The following is a 22,949-nucleotide window of genomic DNA, read 5'->3' as shown; positions in this document are numbered from 1 at the left end:
GATTACTGAAATAGTTCATATTTTCCCTGTATGTTTCTTACCATTCTCCCAAAATATTTGCAGTATATAGAAGAGAATACATTAAGATGGGCTATCCTCTTGAATAGGGTCTTGACCAGTATATTTATTAGATTTCTATGTTTAATTAAAAGTTCATGGGTAAAAAAGTAAGGATAAATGGATTAATTCATTAATTTCTGGTATGACAAGAGAAAAATTGAGTTTAAAATGCTGCACATAAATATTTTCATGAAATTTGGTATTAAAATACCCTGTTAATCTGTATCATATAGACGTAGAAGTAACTTTTTTAAAATTTATCATCTTTTCTCCAAAAGGTTTAATTTTTAGATATCCAGAAGATGACTATGAGTCATTTCCACTCTCAGAATCTGTACCTCTCTTCTGCCTTCCTATGGGAGCTACTATTGAATGCTGGGATCCCCAAACCAAATACCCACTTCCAGTTTTTTCAACTTTTGTACTGACAGGTTCTTCTGCCGAAAAGGTATGTTTTTACCTCTTTGATAAGCCTGTTTTTTCCATGTTTTCATTCCATGAAATGATGAACATGATGTATTTCATTTGAATGTAGGATTATTTGGACACAATAAATTTTGGTTTAAATTTATACTATAATGCCCATGGTGAGAAGATAACACAAAAATCGTGTCATGAAAATTGATGCTCATACCTCTGGAGCATCTACAGAAGCAAATATAAAGTCTTAATCTTAGAGAGGTACCCCTAAACCCAGGCAACTAGGTGAGATTATGGTAAAAGTTACAAGACATAGGTACCATAGAAAGAATCAGCAGTCACAATAAAAGGGTAGATTAGACCCTCAAAGACATTGAAGTGATAGAATGACAATATGAAAGATGTAATAAATTGAATATATAATTAAAAATTCAAGACCTAATAGAAGGACACAAAACAAGGAAATAATAGGATATTTTGAAAAATGAATAGACAGATTGGAAAAAAAAATCAAGTGTCTAGAAATGAAGAGTATGATCCCTTAAATTAAAAATTCAGTGACTGGTTTAAACAGCAGAGGAGACATAGCTGAAGGGAGAATTAGTGAAGTGAATGATAAGAAAAAAAATAGGTTACCTCAAATGTGGCACAGAAAAATGTAAAACATATAAAAGGAGTTAAAAAATGTGGAATATAGAAGGTCTGATTTTTTTAGTACTGTAGGTGGCTCTGTATAGTTGGGAAATGAGAACATCACGTAAGGGGTGGCATTTTACCCGTAAAGGGGAGCTTTAAAGTACATTCTCTAGAGTAGGAGCTGAGCGTGTCTAATGGGTATGTCTAACACTGAAATAACATAGCAAGTGAAATAGGTCATTAATCCAAAAACAAAACCTGTTTGCGCCGAGTCGATTCCAACTCATAGTAACCCTATGGGACAGAATAGAACTGCCCATAGGGTTTCCAAGGCTGTAAATCTTTGTGGAAGCAGACTGCTACATCTTTCTTTTGCGTAGTGGCTGTTCGATTTGAACTATGGACCTCTCAGTTAGCAACAGAGGGCTTTAACCACTGTACCAACAGGGCTCCTTATAAAGATCTTTAGGGTTGAGGACATCACAGAAGTGTGAGGCTAGTATATTGTAGGAATTTCTAACACAAGGTCTAAATTTTCCAAGATTGTGTCAGGCGTGGAGACAAATGGGAAGTCCTGCAAATATCCAATCCCAAAGCTAACGTTATCTTTATGGAGGCACTGTTAGCAAACACCGTCAGCACAAAAACCATTTTCTAATCCCTGATCCTTGTTGGAAATTTGCCAGTTGAGTTTGGAAAGCAGTTCTGTAGTACAAGAAGAGCACATGTCATTCTTTACTTTTATTCATGCATTGCCTGTGCCTATTGAAGGACACAACTGCTTTGAAACATCACTCACTAATCATAAGTAGCAGGGAAGGGGCACCTGAGTTCTAATGATAGAAAAAGTACAAAAAGAAGTTTTTTTTTTTTTTAACCAAAATACAACATCACCTTATTCCTGTTGAGAATTGATTTGTCAGTTATCTTTCTGAAATATGTTTGAAATTAAAAGATTGCATTCTTTATTATGAGTTTCTTGGTAAGAGGGAGATCAGTAGGAAAATGGGGTCTCTTTAGAGATTCACTTAACCAGACTCACGACAGTATATTTATCTAATTTGCCAAGGCCAATGACTTTTTGTATGTGCCTGATGCGGATTTTTAATTAGCATATCTAAACAGTATTACTTGAAAGAGCAGGGACTAAGGCCATTAAAAGCTAAATTCCATTTGACTTTGGAAAAAATCTTAGAATTCCGTTTTATGAACTGTTTATCTCAAAACTTAAAAATTGTGTTATAGAATTATATTAATGATATAAAATATTTCACAGTGTGGTTAAAAATGAAAACAAGTTATAAGAGGGTGCCATACATTTTTGTTTAAGATATATGGTGGAATGTGAAATTACAATGGAAAAAAATCTAGAAGGAATTTATATCAAAATCCGGTTATCTCCGGGGTAAAATATCGGATTTTTTTTTTATTTTGTCTATGTCATATGCACTCTGAGCGTATATTTCTTGTGTAAGAGAAATTAGTTTTTAAAAGCAATTTGAAATTTGTAACAATTCTTTTGCCCTGTAGGTATATGGAGCTGCCATCCAGTTTTATGAACCTTACTCTCGGGAACTTCTAACAGAGAAACAGCTTATGCAACTGGGCCTGTTGACGCCTGTGGAGAGAAAAGTGGTCTCCAAATCCATCAATTCAAACAAATGCATTTGTTTACTCTCACACTGGCCTTTTTTTGAAGCTTTTAGAAAGTTTCTTATGTTTATCTACAAACTTTCTGTGTCTGGACCACATCCTCTTCCTATTGAAAAGTATGTATTGATGAAAGAGATGTCTGGTGGAGAAACTGATGTATAAATACACATTTCCTTGGCACTGGCAGCAGAGTTGAAAGGGAAAAAGAGTCATTGCTCCCTTTTTACTCACTCCATTCTTCACCTGAGTCATTGACTGGGAACTTAAAATTGAGGAGTGGTGGGGAAGACCGTCAAATAATAATCTTTTGAGAATTCAGCTAACGAAGGAACTCCTCACGTATTGTGTGTGTCCTTCTCCATGTTGATTTTCTGATAACCAAGAGAAAAGTATCTACTGGTGTGTACACACACACGCGCGCGCGCGACCGTTCCAAGTTCTAACTATAGAAAAGTATCTACTGGTGTACACAAACACACATGCATGCACATGCACACAACCATTCCAGGTTCTAACTATAAAACATTTCTAAGCTGATGTAGAAATTAGGAAGAGTGAGTTAATTCACATCAAGAAATGAGATGTTGACAGAATCTACATGTTTTCCATTTGATTTGTAATTCCCTTTGTCATGGAAATCTTTTGTTGTTAAGAAAAATATATGTGGAGCCACCCTTGTCTTTTTTAAGCCATATTTTTTTGATTTCTAGTAGCACATTGGTTCTTGTTTATCATATATAATTTATGTACCCTGCTAGCAAACCAAGAGATGTCAAGAGCTCTGTGGGAATGTATTATAATACCTGTAATCATAGATTTTTCTAGAATATAGATGTTTTTACGTCATAGTATATCAAAAACATACTAGCTTAGTGGATAAGATAGGGATAATTATTTGAAAGATTTAAAATAATGCTTCTCAAAAATTAACTTTAAAAATAGTTAAGTGCTGTATGTAAACATCACAATTTGGTATAGAAATATGGTTTCAACTTTCATGTTTTACTCCGGAAATGCCAGTTCAGTGGCTCATATTTCTAAATTTAACTTTAAATTATGAGATTAATTTAAAATTTTTTGAAGTAAAATTAAACATTTTGAAAATTAAGGTTCTACAAATATTTTGTGAAAATAAAATCAATATTATGATTGACTTTTTTCTTAGTTGAGGCAATGCTTTGCATTTAAGTGGCTCCCAAGAGCTCAAAAACTTTGGAGACGCCTAAGAAACATTATTTATAAGTGGAGAAATAGGGTAAATGGTTTGACCAAAAATGATAGTAGTAAATCTACTGCTATAGGGGTTAAATTCTATGTTAGTGTTAATTCATTATATTACAGTTAGTTGCTCCCCCATACTGGAATTCACAACCAGTGTTATAAAAGTTAGTTTCTTTCATGAAAACTGTATTCATGTTGTTCTTATTTTTCCAGCGATAATAGAGAATATTAATACAGGTTTTGACTAAGGAAATACATTGTCTACTTAAGAAATTTTGTGGTCATGAGTGCACTTGTTTGCATTAAGTAAATTCATATTTTTAAGATAAGTTTTAGGTAAATGGCCTTATCAAATTTGGGACGATATAGTAATTTTTAAGATTTGTTAAAATCTATGAAAGATCTTAAAAAAGTAATTGAAAGAATGTATTTGCTGTGTTAAAAACCAAGTTACTAACTTGATTTTTTTTCCAGGCACATTTCACATTTTATGCAAAATATCCCTTTTCCTTCACCACAAAGACCAAGAATTCTTGTACAGGTAACCAGAAAAGAGTCTGTCCGGGGAGAACTCTGTGTATGTTTATTTAAATCATGGCAGAGTGGGTTCCGTGGCCCTTTGGGTTTGAGGTGGAGCATTATGCATTCATAAAGTACTTGAATGTCCTGTATTTTATTTCTTTACTAAACATCCTTTTGTACTGCTTTTTGAATATTAGGTGCACAAAATTGAAATAAGTATTACCCTTGGTTCTTGACATTATTATCAGTAGTCCATGCTTGGTCTTTTTTTGTAGCTGCTTGTAATAGTGTAAACCCAGAGTTATGGGCATGCTCTTAATATTGGAGCAACTAGTAAATATGAAATGAGCTGTGGTTGCAGGGGAAAAAAAAAATCTTTTTTCACTTTTTGGGGAAAAAAAATAGGACATTTTTTTTCCCCAATCACCGGCAGACCTGTACAGGTGCACAGCTCGTGCCAGCTCACTACATGAGTTCAGTATAGACATGAACAGCCTATACCCTGTCCAAAAACGTGATTCTACTTATGGCATGCTTGGATGTGGCAGCAGTATCAGACTGCTATACAAATGTCTAAATGGCTGTTCTCTATTTATGTATGATCCCTTCCTGGACCAGTAACAGTTTGCAAACTGGCAGTGGACCATGGACTGGTACTTTGAGTAGCCTTGAGCTATAGAGACAAGCTGTTCTCAATTTTTTTCTCAAACGTAATAAGGTTTATATGTAATATGGAAGGATTAAGTCAAATATTAATATTGACTGTACTTCACTTTAGCAAGTATCAGTACATATCAAGCAACTGCTTACCAGTCTGTTGAGTAAATAAGTTTGAGGCTTTTAAAAAGGAGTAATTCCATTATTTTTAAATAACTGTATTTTAAACACTTAACTGAATCAATATTCAGTTGAGTTAACCATTTAAATAAAAAGAACTAATAAATATCTTTGAGTAAATACAACTAAAGTTTTACTTCTTAGTATGTTTTGAAAAAGTACATCTGTGTGCATATTAAATTGTTTTCCGTTTTACCCTTGATCCAAATATTAGATTTCAAAATTGGCTTGATTTAATTTATCTTTTTTTTTTCTTTTGAAGTTATCAGTCCATGATGCGTTAATATTATCACAGCCAGTTTCTACACCTTTACCACTAAGGTAATTAATGGCATTTAAAATGATTTATTTATTCACTTGGAGCAGATTGCTTTAAAATATTTTAGGAGTTTGGATAATAAAGTGAAGTGTTATTTTACAAACTTGGTAAAGATAGCCTTAATGTTTCTAACTTTGATAACTGGATAGGTGGTGAGGCCCTTTTAAAAATGGAAACACTTAAGACAGTTGAAAGATTGGAAGTAGTGAATACTCCCCCTTCCTCTCGCCCCCTCCCCCCATATTTAGTTCATAATTCCATGTTCAAGCCATATTGAATCCATTAGTTTCTCTCCATCTGAATCTCTAGTCCAGGCTATCATGATCTCTCACCCAGACTGCATCCATAATCTCTTAATTGGTTTCCTTTTACTCCTGTCTTCTTTTAGTTCTTTATCCACACTGCAGGCAGTGTGTCCTTTGCAGAATATACGTATAGTTGGATCATTTCTATTTCAGCCTAATCTCTTACTACTTTTACCTTCCCGTACTAGGCTTTAGTCACAGTAGGCTTATTTCAGTTTCTTAAACATGACAATAGTGTTTTCTTGCCTCAGAGCTGTTGCATATGTTTTCTCTGTTCTCTCTCTGCCCTCTCACCCCTTTTAACCCCTACCTTTATTCTTTTGAGCTCAGCTCAATTGGTTTTTCTTTAGGAAAATCTTTACTGATAAAACACTCCTTTGTTACAAGAAGATGAGTTTAAATCATCCTGTTATATGCTTTCTTAGCATCTTGTATACTCTTTATCATTACACTTAATCAGTTGTAAGTGATATCTTTGTGATCATTTGATTATTTATATTAGATCCATGAAGGCAGTGACTATTTCTGTTCTGTTCACTGTTACACTTCCAGCCCCTGACATATAATAATAGATACTCAGATATTTGTTGAATGAATGAACATTTCAGGTCTGGAGGTGTGAAAGTCCTTGGCTTGTTGGATGGATCAAAGGATATCCAGTGTAGCTGGAATATGGAGTGTTTTGGGGATGGTGCATATGACTGCCAGAAAGTAATGCGAGCTGTCATACAAATATTTCATTTGAAGGTGTTTTTTCTAATTCCTGTTTATCTGGAAAGTACTAAAATTTAAGAATCAGCAGTTCGAATCTACCAGCCACTCCTTGGAAACCCTATGGGGCAGTTCTACTCTGTCCTATAGGGTCACTATGAGTCAGAATCAACTCGACTGCAAAGGGTTTGGTTTTTTTGGTTTTATCTCTAAATTTGCTAATTTTCAGTGGTAATTAAGTCAAAACTGGGGAAATTAATACTAGATTCTCAATCCATTAATACTTAGGGAAAATAATAAGCAAATCTTAAAATGTCTTAGAAAAATAGTTGACAGTCATCTCTTTTTCTCTTCTTTTTCTAGTGGAGCCAACTTCAGCACCTTGCTAATGAATTTGGGTCCTGAAAATTGTGCAACACTGCTACTCTTTGTTTTACTGGAGAGTAAGATTCTGCTTCATTCTCTTAGACCAGCTGTGTTGACTGGGGTAGCTGAAGCTGTTGTAGCTGTAAGTATAGAATTTTCTTTTTAGTTTAGAATTACTGAGAGAATTTTTACTCAAGGAAATTTCCTTCAAAGAAAGCATCTTTGAAAATAATCAGACCAATAAAAGTTAGACATAAATATAAGGGGGTGGCAAAGATAAATAAAAGTATAAAGAAAACAAAGATGATTTCTATTTGAGGGAAAATGTCAGTTTCTGACTTTTCATATTTTAGTTCTTCAGACAGTGAACTCTGTGTGATTACATAATAAAACTTGTGAATGAAGCTGATTGTATTCAGTGAGGGGCTCTGGCCAATTTCAGTTGCCCTAAAATTATGCAGATATATCACTTGGTTAATTTCTCAAATTATTTTGAGCCAGGTAATATATTTAATATATTTTAAGTGATTTTGAAATAGAATGATGTATAAATGCTTAGCACTGGCCTCCTTGCTATCCCTGGAACATATTAGGTAGGCCTTTTAAAGGAAGGAGCCCTGGTGGTGCAGTGGTTAAGCTAACCTAATGGTTGGCAGCTCGAACTCAACAGCTGCCCTGTGGGAGAAAGAAGTGGCCATCTGCTTCTGTAAAGATGTCTCGGGAACCTTGTAGGGTCCATCTAAGTTAGAATCTACTCGACCCCAGTGTGTTTGGTTTTCTTACCTAAAGGCCTCTGCTCTAGCTGTTCCCTCTTTGAAACACTCTACTCCCAGATATCCCCTTGGCCAAGTCCCTGACCTCCTTTAGGCTGCAGCTCAGTTGTCAATTTCCTAATGATGCTTACCCTGGTTGCCTTATTTAATAATTCAACCTGCTTTTCCTCTTTCCTGCTCTGAACTTCAGTCCCATTCACTTGGTTTTACCTTTTTTTTTTTTAATAGCACCTACCAATTACTGACATAGTGTGTATTTTATTCTGTTGTTTATTTTCTGTTTTTTTTTTCCTGCTAGACTAGTGCCTAAAGGCCAAATCCTGCTCTGCTACCTGTTTTTGTGACTAGAGTTTGACTGGAACACTGCCTGTTTGTTTACACATGGCCTATGATTGCTTTCGAGCTACAGTGGCACAGTTGACTAGTTGTGAAAGAGAAACGTGGCCCACAAAGCCTAAATACTACCTTTTATGGGAAAAAAAATTTGCAGACCATCATACCTCATGCCCATCACGTGAGGGCAGGGATCGTTTTTTTGTTCACTGTTATGTTCCCATCATCTAGAACAGCACTTGGCACATAGTAAGTAAGTGTTCATTGCAAATTTAAGATTTGGCTAATTTTTTGAACTTTTTCCCCAGATGATCTTTCCATTTCAGTGGGAGTGCCCGTATATCCCGCTTTGTCCCCTCTCACTGGCCGGAGTGCTCAGTGCCCCATTACCGTTCATAGTTGGAGTCGACTCAAGGTACTTTGACCTTCACGACCCACCACAAGATGTTGTTTGCATTGACTTGGACACAAACATGGTATACATGTAAGTTGACTGTCTTTGTATTATCTCCTATTTATATTTTTTCCCATGTATAGTTACAGCTGTTCTTTGAAACCATCCAGAAAGATGATATTTTTGGAAGCTGTTAATAACATTTCACCTTTAATACAGCAGTTGTCAATCAGAGGACTTATCAAAATCCAGGAAAGCTGTGTGGTTTGGGGGAAAAACAATGTTCAATAGTGTAGTAGTTAATGTTTGGATAATAATGTTAACAGAAGACAGGAGGTATTTATATTTGTCAAAAAGGGATATGGATTTGGGAAAAAAGGTTAAACATACCTTTCAGAGCTTAAGAGATGATGTGCTTTCTGGGTTTAATTCAAAACCCATATATAAGCTTTTTAAAAATGAGTTTACCTGTTTGAGAAAGTTTAGTCACAATATAGGGCTTATTACATCCTTTTTTAGTTGGCAGATATCTTAGTTATCTAGTGCTGCTGTTAACAGAAACACCACAAGTGGATGGCTTTAACAAACTTATTTTCACACAGTTTAGGAAGCTAGACAGCAGAATTCAGGGCTGTGGCTCTAGGGGAAGGGTTTCTGTCTCTGTCACCTCTAAGGGAAGATCCTTGTCTCTTCAGCTTGTTTTCTGCTTCCTTAGAGATCTCCATGTGGCTTGGCATCAATCTTCCCCCATGTCTGCTTCTCTCATTTGCTCCTTTAATCCCTTTGTATCTCGAAAGAGATTGATTTAAGACAGGGTCTATACTAATACTGCCTCATTAACGTAACAAAGACAACTCATTCCCAATTGGGATTATAATCACAGACATAGAGGTTAGGATTTATAACACATATTTTGGGGGCACACAATTCAATCTGTAACAGCAGGATTTGAATTTTATACAGATTTATTCTTTACTGTGTAGAAATTGATACTGAAAACTAAGTCATAGTTTGTGCATACTGGAGATAGTAAATATGTAAAATGGTGGTATAACTGAGGGCCCAGAGAACATGCCATATTAGTTAAAGGAACAGTTCTGGCTTTAAAGCACCCCACCCCACATCTAAAAAAAAAAAAGGGCAATAAGTACTGAGAATTCCCTAGTGTTGGTGCCAACTTCCATGATCCTGGGGCATTTTTATTCCATACTGTTTGAGAGTGGCAGAAAATGAATAGAAAGAGAATTTGGCGTGAGGCCTAAATGGTCATAGCAGTAGAATTGATTGGGGAAATATGCATAAATAAACCAAAAAAATAACTTAAGGAAGGAGGAAATGTTTGCTGTAACTTAAAAACCAATCCTGAAATGAATCTGCTATTGTATTTTGAAGCTGTAAAGCTGTGGTAGTTTTCTTACTATATAGATTTAGATTTATTTATAGCCAGGAAGCAGTGATCCACTTGCATGGATTTAATATTTCTTTTAACGCGCAAGTTATTTTTAAGCCACCCTCCCTGAAAAACAATTGTGGTTACTACCACGGCTGCTAACCAAAAAGGTCGGCCATTGGAATCCACCATCCTCTCCTTCGAAACCTTTGGGGCAGTTCTGCTCTGTCCTGTAGGGTTGCTATGAGTTAGAATTGATTGGATGGTACTGGGTTTACAGGTATACATCGAGGTGCTTTTGGAAATGATTACTTAGTGAGATTATATAACTCAGATGTTTACCCTATGGAGATACTTAAGCTTTCCCAATTTTAAATAATTTATATGAAACTTGTATGATCAAAACATTTTTTAAAATAACTTTGAACTGTTTGTCCGCAGACAATGCTTTTTAACTCCAGAGAAGATGATACGGGACTCGTTTCATTTGACTTTTATAACCTAAAGTCTGTACTCACACGAACTCTTTTCCTATCAATTAGTTGATATTACACAGTTTTTTGTTAAGAGTTAAAGATATTCCAGTAATTTTTTCCCGAAACATCACCATATTTAACATGATAAAGTGTAACAAAAATTCAGTTGTTTATATTATGAATTGACACCAGTGTCTAAACTTGCCCTTATGGGGTCATTGGAGATACAAAGTATAAAAGAATATTTTGCAATTTGTCATTTATTACAGTAACACAACCCTGTACAACTTCAGAGTAAAAGTAAATGGTTTAACGGCAAAGAGTGTTGCAGTTTCTGAAAATTTGCGTAAGTGTGGGTCTGGCTTACCCTATCAAAAACAAGGTGCTTTTGAGTTGACTCTGACTCCTGGCAACCCCATGTGTATTGCCGTAGGGCTCTCAATGGCTGCCTTTTGGAAGTAGATCCTCAGGCCTTTTTTTCGAGGTGCCTCTGGGTGGATTCTAACCTCCAACCTAATCTTTGAAGTTGCATTTAACTGGCTTTCATACTTAAGCCTGGAATAATGGCTGTTGTGATTGGTTTCTTTTTTAACCAGTATGAGGGCTGAGGTAGCTAAATGTAGTTTTAATCCTTACTTAAATTGCATTCTTTCTATTTGGACACAATATTTTTAGAAGCCTACTAATAGGTATTTTGAAGTCTCAATTCAGTTCAGTTTGGCACTTAAAATATTATAATTCTTAAATAGAACTTTTAAGCAAGACTTAAGTATCATGTTCACAGCTCCAGCATTGAAAATCTGTGTTGGAATATTAGAATGAGGTGACTAAATTTGTTTGGAACGAAAAGAGAACTTCTTGAAAACCAGTGATTCAGGCTATGCATATTAATTACTTATAACCTGGTAAAAATAACCATTCCGTTATTTTCTGACATAAGAATTTTGTTTAGTAAAAACAAATTAGAAATAACAGATTTTATTATGTTCTTATTTAATAGATCAGATGAAAAGAAGAGCATGAACTGGAAGCAGCTTCCCAAAAAGCCGTGCAAAAATCTACTTAGCACCTTAAAGAAATTATATCCCCAGCTATCTTCAGGTAAACATGTGGGGAAAAGAATATTTCTAATGAAAGAATGTATATGAGTAAAGCCCTCTTAAAAAACTAAACATAAATTTTCTTTACTTAAGAGGAGTCTCATTCCGTAACAAAATTCTAATAAGAAGTTAACATTGTGGTTTATGATTTTTTGGAGCATATCCCCCCTTTATCCCGCATGCGTGCACTTCCCTCTGCTGATGGTCCAAGTTAGTGGGGGAGGAATTTCAAGAAGTCACAGGCTTTATTTTGACTGTTAATCAACCTATGTATATATATCTCTATATTTTTTTATATTAATTCCATTTTCTGTTCCTACTTCATTTATTAGTTCACCGAAAAACTCAAGAAGGTTCAGCAGTTGAGATGACTCCGATTGAAGCAGATTTCTCCTGGCAAAAGAAGATGACACAACTTGAGATGGAAATTCAGGAGGCATTTTTACGCTTTATGGCATCTGTTTTAAAAGGATATAGAACATTTCTCAGACCAATCACAGAGGCTCCTTCAAATAAAGCCACAGCTGCTGATTCACTGTTTGACCGACAAGGTGAGTGCATGGAAAATGCAATTGATTTTATTAAAGCGGAAAATATTTTCTACTTGATTTTGCTACCAAGAACTATTTACTATATAAATTCTTAGAAATTTTATTAAGTTATAATGACCTAGTATGTACTTAAGGAGCCCTGGTAGCACAGTGGCTAAGCACTCAGCTGCTAACTGAAAGGTCAGCAGTTTGAACCCACCAGCTGCTTGGGAAAAAGATGTGGCAGTCTGCTTCTGTAAAGATCATAGCCTTGGAAACCTTAGGGAGCAGTTCTACTCTGTCCTACAGGGCTGCTGTGAATTGAAACAAACTTGACAGCAGTGGGTTGGTGTTTGGTTTTTAATACGTAGTTGTAACCTTGCTCTGTGAATGTAGTTTCTTTTAATTTTTATACTCTATTTTTTCCTGAGAAATCTGAATGTAGAGGTCTTTAATTATGAAAAGTCAAAGGTGTTACTAAGTAGAACGCAGCTGATGATTTGCTTTTAGGTATTTCTTGCAATTTTGTGTAATTCTTGGATTTGTATGCTTTTCGCTTTAAAATGTTCTCTAATAATTCATTTGTGGAATGAGGCCACTTCTTTTTTAAAAAAATTTTAATATAGCTTTGTTCCAGGGAAAAGCACTATACTCATCCTTTTTTGTAGTTGTTGTTTTACAGAATTATAAAGATTTTGTTGTTAGTCAGCTGCTCTTATAACTTGTATGACATTCTTTCTCTCAGGTTTGTCTTTCCCTCTCTAAGTCAGAGAGTGACATTATTAAAGGAGTTTAGAAGAATAGGTATTTACTCAGTGTCTAGAGCCTAAGGTTTTTGTGGTAAACGGGACAGTGTTCTAATGAGAGATACAGACAGACAATAACACAAATACTGATGACATTTTAGTAAGTGTTATTAAGGGAACCACTGGGAGCAGTGCAAGTGCTAGGTCAGAGGAATGTTCTCTAAAGAAGTAACAACTTGGCTTGGACCTGAAAAAGGCATAGGAATTAGCTGGTGGTTTTGGGTTAACTTTTTATTAGGGAGATTTTCACAAACATATACAAAAGTATACAAAAGTAGAGAGAATATAACATACATTCATATAGCCGTCTTACAACTTCAGCAGTAGTTATCAACAGTCTTACCATTTTTGTTTCATCTGTTTTGTTTCATCTGGCTTACCCATCTTTCTTTTAGTATTTTAAAGCAAATCCCGGATAGGGTGTCATTTCAACCTTAAGCTGGGTTATTTAGTCTTTAGAATTTCTTGGGTTTATCTGTGGTTTTTACTGATTGTCTTCCCATGGTATTATTTCTTCTGTCACCTCTATTTCCTGTAAACTGTGGTTGGGTCTAAAGCAACGCTGTCAAATAGAAATATAACGTCAGCCACATCTGTAATTTAAAATTTTCTAGTAGCCACCATAAAAAAAGTAAAAAAGAAATAGATAAAATCGATTTTAGCAATACATTTTTCTAACCTGCTATATCCAGGTTAGAAAAAGTTTATTAAGAAAATATATCCAGTTCAACATGTAATCAGAGTAAAATTTATTAATGAAAAATCATATCCTTTTTGCATACCAAGTCTTTCAAATCCAGTATGTATTTTACACTTAACAGTATATCTCAATTTGGATTAAATACATTTCCAGTGCTCAATCACCACATGTGGTTAGTGGTACAGAGTTGACAGTGCATATCTAGAGACTTGATTGGATTCAGGTTCAGTTTTCTTGGCAAGTAGATCCAAAACACATTATGCTCACTACTTCCTAGTGCATCATATTGGGAAGCACATGCATGTCTGGCTGTCCCACTTTTATCGCACCTAAGAGCAATCATTTCTGTGGGAGAATTCTCGCCTTCCATGCAGGGAACTTGGTTTCTATTCTGGCTAATGTGCCGCATTCACAGCCACTGTCTGTCTGTCCCTGGAGGCTTGAGTGTTGCTCTGATGCGGAACAGGTTTCAGCAGAGCTTCAAGGCTTAGACTAGAAGGAAGGTCTGGTGATCTGTGGATCCCAGCTCACAGTGGTCCCATCCGCAACTGAGCAGCGTTTGGTTCCTCGTACATGTGTTTGCCATGACTCCAGGTCTATTCAAGTACAGCTAACGACAACACATTGATCAGTGGATTCAGGCCTCATGCATTATAGCTCCCTCATCAGCGTTCACTTAATTATGCCAGCCTTCGCTGGCCATTGACTCCTAGAAGAAGCAAATAAGATATTTTTTTTCTATTTTATTTAAGCAGTTTTTTACTGATTAGTATCAGTATTTGATGCCTTGAGACATCAGAGAAAGGGCTGGAGGGGAAAGTGGCTCAAAAGCTAAGCTCGAAATGCTGGGTGTGAGCCAGAAAAACAAATTCACAATGGATTAAGGACCTGTATGTACAAACTAAGACAAGGTTCTTAGAAGAAAAAGCAGGTGCAGCGTTGTTGGGCCTGGCTTTTCACAACAGATTATCTCACATAATAACAAAAGCACAAACTGCAGAAGACAAAATAAGTAAATGAAACCTCATAAAAATTAAAAACTTTTTTTTTTTATTGTGCTCTAGGTGAAACTTTACATCTCAGGTTAATTTCTCATACAAAAATTTATATACATATTGTTACACTATATTAGCTGCAATCCCTATAATGTGACAACATACTCCCCCTTTTCACTCTGGGTTTCCCGTGTCCATCCAGCCAGCTCCTGTCCCTTCCTGCCTTCTCATCCTGCCTATGAACAGGAGCCGCCCACTTGGTCTCATGTATGTGCCTGAACTAAGAAGCACACTCTTCATGAGTCTTATTTTATGTTTTATAATACAGTCCAATCTTTGTCTGAAGAGTGGGCTTCGGGAATGACTTTAGTTCTGGGTTAACAGAAAGTCTGGGGAACATAGCTTTGGGGGTTCCTCCAGTCTCAGATCATTAAGCCTGGTCTTTTTATGTAAATTTGTGTTCTGTTCCACACTTTCCTCCCATCTGGGACTCTGTTGTATTACCCGTCAGGGCAGTCATTTGTGGTAGCCAGGCACTATCTAGTTCTTCTGGTCTCAGGCTGATGGAGTCTCTGGTTTATGTGGCCCTTTTGTCTCTTGGGCTAATATTTTCCTTGTGTCTCTGGTGTTCTTCATTCTCCTTTGCTGCAAGTGGGTTAGGACCAATTCATGCATCTTAGATGGCCACTTGCAAGCTTTTAAAGACCCCAGATGCCACTCACCAAAGTGGGATGCAGAACATTTTCTTAATAAACTTTGTTATACCAGTTGACCTAGATGTCCCCAGGCACAGCTGCTGTGTATGTCAAAGTGTTTGGCTGTATTCAGAAAACTTCTTAGCTTTTGGTTTAGTCCAGTTGTGGTGACTTCCCCTGTATTGTGTATTGCCCTTCCCTTCACCTAAGATGATTCTTGTCTACTATTTAGTGAGTTCCTCCCTCCCTCCCTCCTCACCCTCATAACCATCAAAGAATGTTTTCTTCTGTATTTAAGCCTTTTCTTGAGTTCTTATAATAAAAACTCCTGTTCATCAAAAGACTTTACCAAAAAAGTGAAAAGACACGCTAACAACTGGGAGAATATCTTCGGAAACCATATATCCAACAAGAATCTAATAACCAAAATATATGTAAAAAACAACAAACAGACAAATAACCAAATTAAAAAATGGGCAAAGGACTTTAGTAGACATTTCACCAGAGGACTGTCTTAGGCTGGGTTCTCTAGAGAAGCAAAACCAGTAAAGGGTATAAATACATATGGAGAGAGATTTATATCAAGGAAATAGCTCATGCGATTGTAGAGGTTGGAATGTCCCAAGTCCGTGTAATCAGGATAGAGACCTTTCCCAATTCACAGAGCTGCAGAAGCTGGTAAACCCAAGATTCATCAGGTCAGAGAGCAGGGCTCCTGTTCACAGGCTGTGAAGGTCAAGAAATCCCAAGGTCATCATCAGGCAAGACTGCAAGGTTTCTCCTGATTCACATGGCTGCAGGAGCTGGTAAACCCAAGATTAGTAGGTTGGGGAGCAGGACTCTTGCTCTCAGGCTGTGAAGATCCACAAATCCCAAGATGGACAGGTAAGCTGCTATCTCAAGTCCCAAGAACTGGAGGTCAGACAAGAGACAGCTGCTGGGTCCAGAAGAAGCCAACAGCCTTGGCACGGGGAGCAGGAAGGAAGTAGGCGGCAGAAGGCTGAGGGGGCAGTGAACCGCCGCAGGCCCCACCCCCACTGGTACCACTTAGTAGATTCCATCATGGGGGTGTCACCTATCAAATTTCAAAAGGGAAGTGATACATTATACAACTGCTAAAACACTGAGAATTATGGTCCAGCCAAGTTGACACACAGTCTTAACCATCTCAAGGACATACAAATGGTCACCAAATACATGAAAAGATACTCAGCGTCAGCCATCAGAGAGATGCAAATCAAAACCACAGTGAGATACCATTTAACTCCCACTAGAATGGTGTTATGGATTGAATTGTGTCTGCCAAAAATGTGTGTCTATTTGCCTAGGCCGTGATTCCCAGTATTGTGTGATTGTCCTCCATTTTGTCATCCGATGTGATTTTCCTATGTGTTGTAAATCCTCCTTCTATGGTGTTAATGAGGCATGATTAGAAGCAGTTATGTTAATGAGGCAGGACTCAATCCACAAGATTAGATTGTATTTTGAGTCAATCTCTTTCGAGATTCAAAAGAGAGAAGCCAGCAGAGAGACAGAGGGACCTCCCACCACCAAGAAAGCAGTGCTTAGAGTAGAACATGTCCTTTGGACCTGGGGATTCTGGGCTGGGAAAGCTCCTAGACCAGGGGAAGATTGATGACAAGGACCTTGCTGCAGATCTGACAGAGAGAGAAAACCTTCCCCTGGAGGTGGCACCTGAATTTGGACTTCTGGCCTCTTAAACTATGAGAATACTGAACAACCATGGTACTGAAGGAAGAAGTCCAAGCTGCATTGAAGGCACTGGTGAAAAACAAGGTTCCAGGAATTGACGGAATACCAATTGAGATGTTTTCAAGAAACAGATGCAGCACTGGAAGTGCTCACTCATCTATGCCAAAAAATTTGGAAGGCAGCCACCTGGCCAACTGGTGACAGGAAAAGATCCATATTTATGCCTATTTCAAAGGAAGGTGATCCAACTGAATGTGGAAATTGTTGAACAGTATCATTAATATCACACACAAGTAAACTTTTGCTGAAGATCATTAAAAAGCGGTAGCAACAGTACATCGATGGGGAACTGCCAGAAATTCAAGCCAGATTCAGGAGAGGATGTTCAACCCGGGATTTCATTGCTGATGTCAGATGTATCATAGCTGAATGAAGAGAATAGCAAAAGGATGTTTACCTGTACTTTATTGACTATGCAGAGGCATTCAACTGTGTGGATCATAACAAATTATGGATAACATTGCAAAAAATGGGAATTCCAGAACACTTAATTGTGCTCATGAGGAACCTGTACATAGATCAAGAGGCAGTCACCTGCACAGAACAAGGGGATACTATGTGGTTTAAAGTCAAGAAAGGTGTGTGTCTGGGCTGTATCCTTTCACCATACTTATTCAGTCTGTATGCTGAGCAAATAATCCAAGAAGCTGGACTACATGAGGAAGAACAGGGCATCAGGATTGGAGGAAGACTCATTAACTAACAGCCTGGGATATGCAGGTGACACAACCTTGTTTGCTGAAAGTGAAGAGGACTTGAAGCACTTACTGATGAAAATCAAAGATTACAGCCTACAGTATGGATTGCATCTCAACATAAAACAAAAGTCCTCACAACTGGACCAATAAGCAACATTATGATAAATGGAGAAAAGATTGAAGTTATCAAGAATTTCATTTTACTTGGATCCACAATCAACACCCATGGAAGCAGCAGTCAAGATTTGCACTGGGCAAATCTGCTGCAAAAGACCCCTTTAAAGTGTTAAAAAGCAAAGGTGTCACCTTAAAGACTAAGGTGTGCCTGACCCAAGCCATGGTGTTTTCAGTTGCCTCATATGCATACGAAAGCTGAGCAATGAGTAAGGAAGACTATGAAGAATTGACACCTTTGAGTTAAGGTGTTTGGGAAGAACATTGAATATACCATGGCTGCCAAAAGAAAGAGCAAATCTGTCTCGGAAGCAGTACATCCAGAATGCTTCTTAGAAGTGAGAATGGTGAGACTTCACCACACATACTTTGGACATGTTATCAGCAGGGATCAGTCCCTGGAGAAGGACATCATACTTGGTAAACTAGAGGATCAGGGAAAAAGAAGAAGACCCTTGTTGTAGCTGAGAAAAATCACAGAGTTTAGTAAAGCAAAAAGAAAGTTTTATTCGGCATATATTTAAAAAGACAAAAAGTGGGAAATGGATAAGCATGCTGCCAGAACTAATGTCATCAGTATGTATTATCACAAAAATGGGTAGAATCATTGAAAGCTTCACCTTTTCACAGATTGGCTAGAAACTGTGGTCTTATATTTTGAATTGCCTTTCTTAACAATCATTTGTATAGGTTTCAGTAACCAGTCAGGAGGGTCTTCATTGGTCCAACAAATTTCTGTTCACTGAATGTTAATAGAAAAAGATAAGTGTGGAAAGTCTTTTGTGTTCTGTTTGAATGGCTTTATGTGAAAAGTTCCCTGAAAGATAATTTCTAAGATTGTCCCATCCGTTGTCTTTATCTCAGGGCCCAGGTGATGTGTCCTTGTGAGTCCTTGTGGGCCCAGTGTCAGCTGGGTCACATTCTCTATGCTCAAGGACAGGGAATAATAATTCCAATATTATTTTCTAAATCACCATCAATGAGATGGATTGACACAGTGGCTGCAACAATGCGTTAAAGCATAACAATTTTGAGGATGGCACAGGGCTGGGCAGTGTTTCCTTCTTTTGTATATAGAGTTGCTATGAGTTGGAACCAACTCAGTGGCACCTAACAACAAAAACATGAGAGAATAAATTTCTCTTTGTTAAAGACGTCCGCTTGTGGTATTTCTGTTATAGTAGCACCAGATGATTGAGATAAATGGCTAAGATTTAAAAAAAAACTTAAAATAACAATTTTTGACGAGGACGTGGGGAAATATGAACCCTTACCCATTACTCGTGGGAATTCAAAATGGTACAGTGGTTGTGAAAAACAGTGTGACAGTTCCTCAGAAAAAAAAAAAAAAAAATAGAACTACCATATGACCCAGCAATTCCACTCCTAGGTATATACCTAAAAGATTTGGAAGTGGAAACTCAACAGAGACCTGTACACCAGTACTCATTATAGCACTATTCATAATAACCAAAAGGTAAAAACAACCTAAATGCCCATCAGCAGATGAATGGATAAACAAAATGTGGTACATAATGGAATATTCTTCAGCTAGTAGAAGAAATCAAGCCTTGATACATGCTACAGTATGGATGGAACTGGAAGATGATGCTGAGTGAAATAAACCAATCACAAAAGGACAAATACTGCATGATCTCACTTATATAAAAAGACAAGAAAAGGCACATGTATGGAGACCCAAAGTTTATTAGTGGTTACCAAGGACGAAAGGGAGGGGAAAAAGTGGAGGTTAACAGTGATAGAATAATTGCATTGATTAAGGGTAGGTTTGCACAGCCAGTTATAATTGCTGTCAAGTTGTACACCTATAAAAAGGTGGATTGGCGAAAGTTGTGTGATAGATGTGTTTACAGCAACAACCAAAAAAAAAAAAGTTGCCAGTGCTGCTTATGTACTACCAAAATCCTCATGGGATTTTGGTTCTTGGTTTGGAGGTTTAGGGCCATGGTTTCATGGGACATCCCAGTTAATTGGCCTAATAATGTGTTTAGTACTTCTGCTCTACCTCCTAGTTTATTGTGTAATGCCTGGGATCTTAAAAGCTTGCAAGCAGCCACCCAAGGTACAACAAATGATCCCTGTTCACCTGGAGCAACAGAACAAGAAGGAGAATAAGGAATAGGTGGAGGATATGGAATGTGTGGCTAATTGCCTCCATGAACAGCTGCCCCCTTTGCCCTGTGTCTTAGTCATGTAGTGCTGCTGTAACAGAAATTCCACAAGTGGATGACTTTAACAAAGGGAAATTTATTATCTCACAGTTTAGGAGGCTAGAAGTCCAAATTCAGGGTGCCAGCTCTAGGGGAAGTCTCTCTCTCTGTTGGTTCTAGGGGAAGGTCCTTGTCATCAGTCATCCCCTGGTCTAGGAGCTTCTCTGCACAGGAACCCCAGGTATGAAGGACGCGCTGTGCTCCCAGTGCTGCTTCGTTGGTGGTATGGGGTCTCCAAGTCTCTCTTTGAGCTTCTCTCTTTTATATCTAAAAAGAGATTGGTTTAACCCAAAACCTAATCTTGTAGACTGAGTCCTGCCTCATTAACATAAATGCTGCTAATTCTACCTTATTAACATCATAGAGGTAGGATTTACAACACACAGGAAAATCACATCAGATGACCAAATGGTGGACAGTCGTCACAATACTGGGAATCATGGCCTAGCCAAATTGATACACACTTTTGGGAGACACAATTTAGTCTGAAACACCATGAAACCAAAGAACTGGATGGTGTCTGGCTACCATAACTAAATATTTTGATCAAAGATTCTATACAAGAATCCTGATCAAAGGGGGTAAAATGGAGAACTGAATTTTAAATTGTCATGGACTCCAGACTTCCTGGAGCCATGAAGGTTGGATGAACCCCGGAAACTATTGCGCTGAGAATAATCTTTAAACCTTAAAGCAAAAGTATTCCTGAAGTCTTCTTAAAATCAAACAATAGTTTAGCTTAACTAGTCAAAAATGTCTGCCTTGAGCCTTATGCTCCTTTAAGAACTATCTATATGGGATCAAATTGATAACAGCAACTTGAAAGATTAGATAAGAATCCTTCGAGGGCAGTAAATTTATGTTAATGGGGGAGGGCGAGAATGGTTGCACAACTCAAAGAATGTAATCAGTGTCACCAAATGGTACATGTAGAAACTGTTGAATTGGCTTATGTTTTGTTGAATGTATTCTCAAGAACAATGCAATACATAAAATGAAATTAAAAACGGAATAATTGGAAGCCAGTAGGGATATTTAAATAGGTAACAGATCAGATTTGTATTTTTAAAAGGTCACTTGAATATTTGAGGAAAAAATCTCCTTGGCTTTTATTTGGAGATTGGATTGGAGGGATCTGACGTGTGAATCTACTAATTAGGGGGTTAACAGAGTAGCCTAAGTGATCAGTGGAGGTGACTGGGAGTAGTTGATGGTAGTGTGAACAGAGAATGATTTTTAGCGTGTAGATTGAATAGGACTTGGTGATTGAGTGTGAGAAGCAAGGTAGAGGGAGATGTCAAGAGCAGCTTGGAGGTTTTTGTCTTTAATAATCAGTGGATGTTGTGCTCTCCACTGAGAAGGGAAACAGCAGAAGAAGGAAGAGTCTGGTCACTTGTTAAAGAAGAGTTTTTTAAGATGAGAGAGACTTGAGTGTGCTGAAGAGAAAGAGCTAATAGAGAAGGAGAATTGGCACGAGAACACTGGAGGAACTGCTGGAATCCCAAGTTCACGCTTTCACGCTGTGGGCTTGGCCTTAGATAGGGAGGAGGGACACAGACACCTCCGTTATAAAAAGAGGGAAGGAATGAATGATAAATGCAGACAGATTCATCATTTTTAGTGAGCTAGTGAAGGTCATTTCCATCTACTGACTCCCATTTTCTCTGTCATATAAGAGATGATTGTTGGGGTGGGGAGCATTGAAAAGTTGGAAATAGTTGTCAAAACATTGCTAAGGGGATGTGAAGTTGATCCCAGAAATGTAGTAAGGTTGCTGCTTAGGAATGAAAGGTGTAAGTGGCTCTGATATGCCTACTTGTGGGACCTTTCACCCCCCTAATTTGTGTTCAGCCACTCTGGTGTAGATTCAGAGAAAGCAGGGAGGAGCCCAGTTGGAGCACTGGTTAAAGCACTTGGCAACTAACCAAAAGGTCGGCAGTTTGAACTCACCAGCTGCTCCCTGGCAGAAAGATATGACAGTCTGCTTCCCTAAAGATTTACAGCCTTGGAAACTGTGGGGCAGTTCTACTCTGTCCTCCAGGGTCATTATGATTTGAAATTGACTCAAGGGCCGTGAGTTTTTTTTGATTTTAGATTCCTTCAGGCCTGATTGAATCAAGCAGGAACTCTGTTTACTAGAAGCTCCCATAAACGTGGATCTATCTATCTATTTATAAAGAGTATATAAGAGGTGGAAACCCTGGTGACGTAGTGGTTAAGTGCCACGGCTGTTAACCAAAAGGTAGGCAGTTCAGATCCACCAGGCACTCCTTGGAAACTCTATGTGGGCAGTTCTACTCTGTCCTGTAGGGTCACTATGAGTCGGAATCGACTTGACGGCAAAGGGTTTGGTTTTTTTTACGGGTATATGATAGGTATACATATATATGTATAGGTTTAAAATAATGTTTAATATAACATTTTAGTTCCTCTCTAAAATTTGAATTTAATTGTAATTTTGTTTTTTCCAGGATTTTTAAAAAGTCGAGATCGTGCCTATACAAAATTCTACACCCTTTTATCCAAAACACAAATTTTTATTCGTTTCATTGAAGAGTGCAGTTTTGTAAGTGATAAAGATACTGGATTGGCATTTTTTGATGACTGTATAGAAAAGGTAAAGTTTCTTCTGTGTACCAATGTTAAGGAAAAACTTTAACAGTTTGGTTTTTCTGTGTAATCATTGTCACTGTTAGTAGCCCAAAGAATATCGAAATGATGTGAGAGAGAATATATAGAGGGGGCTATGAGTCCTTTTCCTTTGTTGTATCTAGTTTCTGCCATACACAGCTAATTTTTCTCTAAGAATCTCACTTTAGTTTTGTAACCAT

General features: G+C 37.4%; 1 protein-coding gene across 5 annotated transcripts in view; it reads left to right on the top strand.

Annotated features, from left to right (window-relative positions):
- Positions 1 to 22,949, top strand: part of DENND4C (DENN domain containing 4C) — a 128,459-nt gene that overhangs the window by 50,872 nt on the left and 54,638 nt on the right. For all 5 annotated transcript variants that reach the window (XM_010587911.3, XM_003407341.4, XM_010587910.3 and 2 more), the window contains exons 5-13: positions 339 to 508; positions 2,647 to 2,885; positions 4,465 to 4,531; positions 5,612 to 5,670; positions 7,048 to 7,192; positions 8,465 to 8,640; positions 11,417 to 11,517; positions 11,849 to 12,067; positions 22,590 to 22,735. In XM_010587911.3, the coding sequence (XP_010586213.1) occupies positions 339 to 508; positions 2,647 to 2,885; positions 4,465 to 4,531; positions 5,612 to 5,670; positions 7,048 to 7,192; positions 8,465 to 8,640; positions 11,417 to 11,517; positions 11,849 to 12,067; positions 22,590 to 22,735 (1,322 nt within the window). The remainder of the gene's footprint in view (positions 1 to 338; positions 509 to 2,646; positions 2,886 to 4,464; positions 4,532 to 5,611; positions 5,671 to 7,047; positions 7,193 to 8,464; positions 8,641 to 11,416; positions 11,518 to 11,848; positions 12,068 to 22,589; positions 22,736 to 22,949) is intronic.

This window comes from Loxodonta africana, chromosome 9 (genome assembly GCF_030014295.1).
Source record: "Loxodonta africana isolate mLoxAfr1 chromosome 9, mLoxAfr1.hap2, whole genome shotgun sequence".
In the NCBI taxonomy this organism is placed as follows: Eukaryota; Metazoa; Chordata; class Mammalia; order Proboscidea; family Elephantidae; genus Loxodonta; species Loxodonta africana.
Note: the sequence above shows the minus strand (reverse complement) of the source record. Positions and strands in the feature narration are given on the sequence as shown.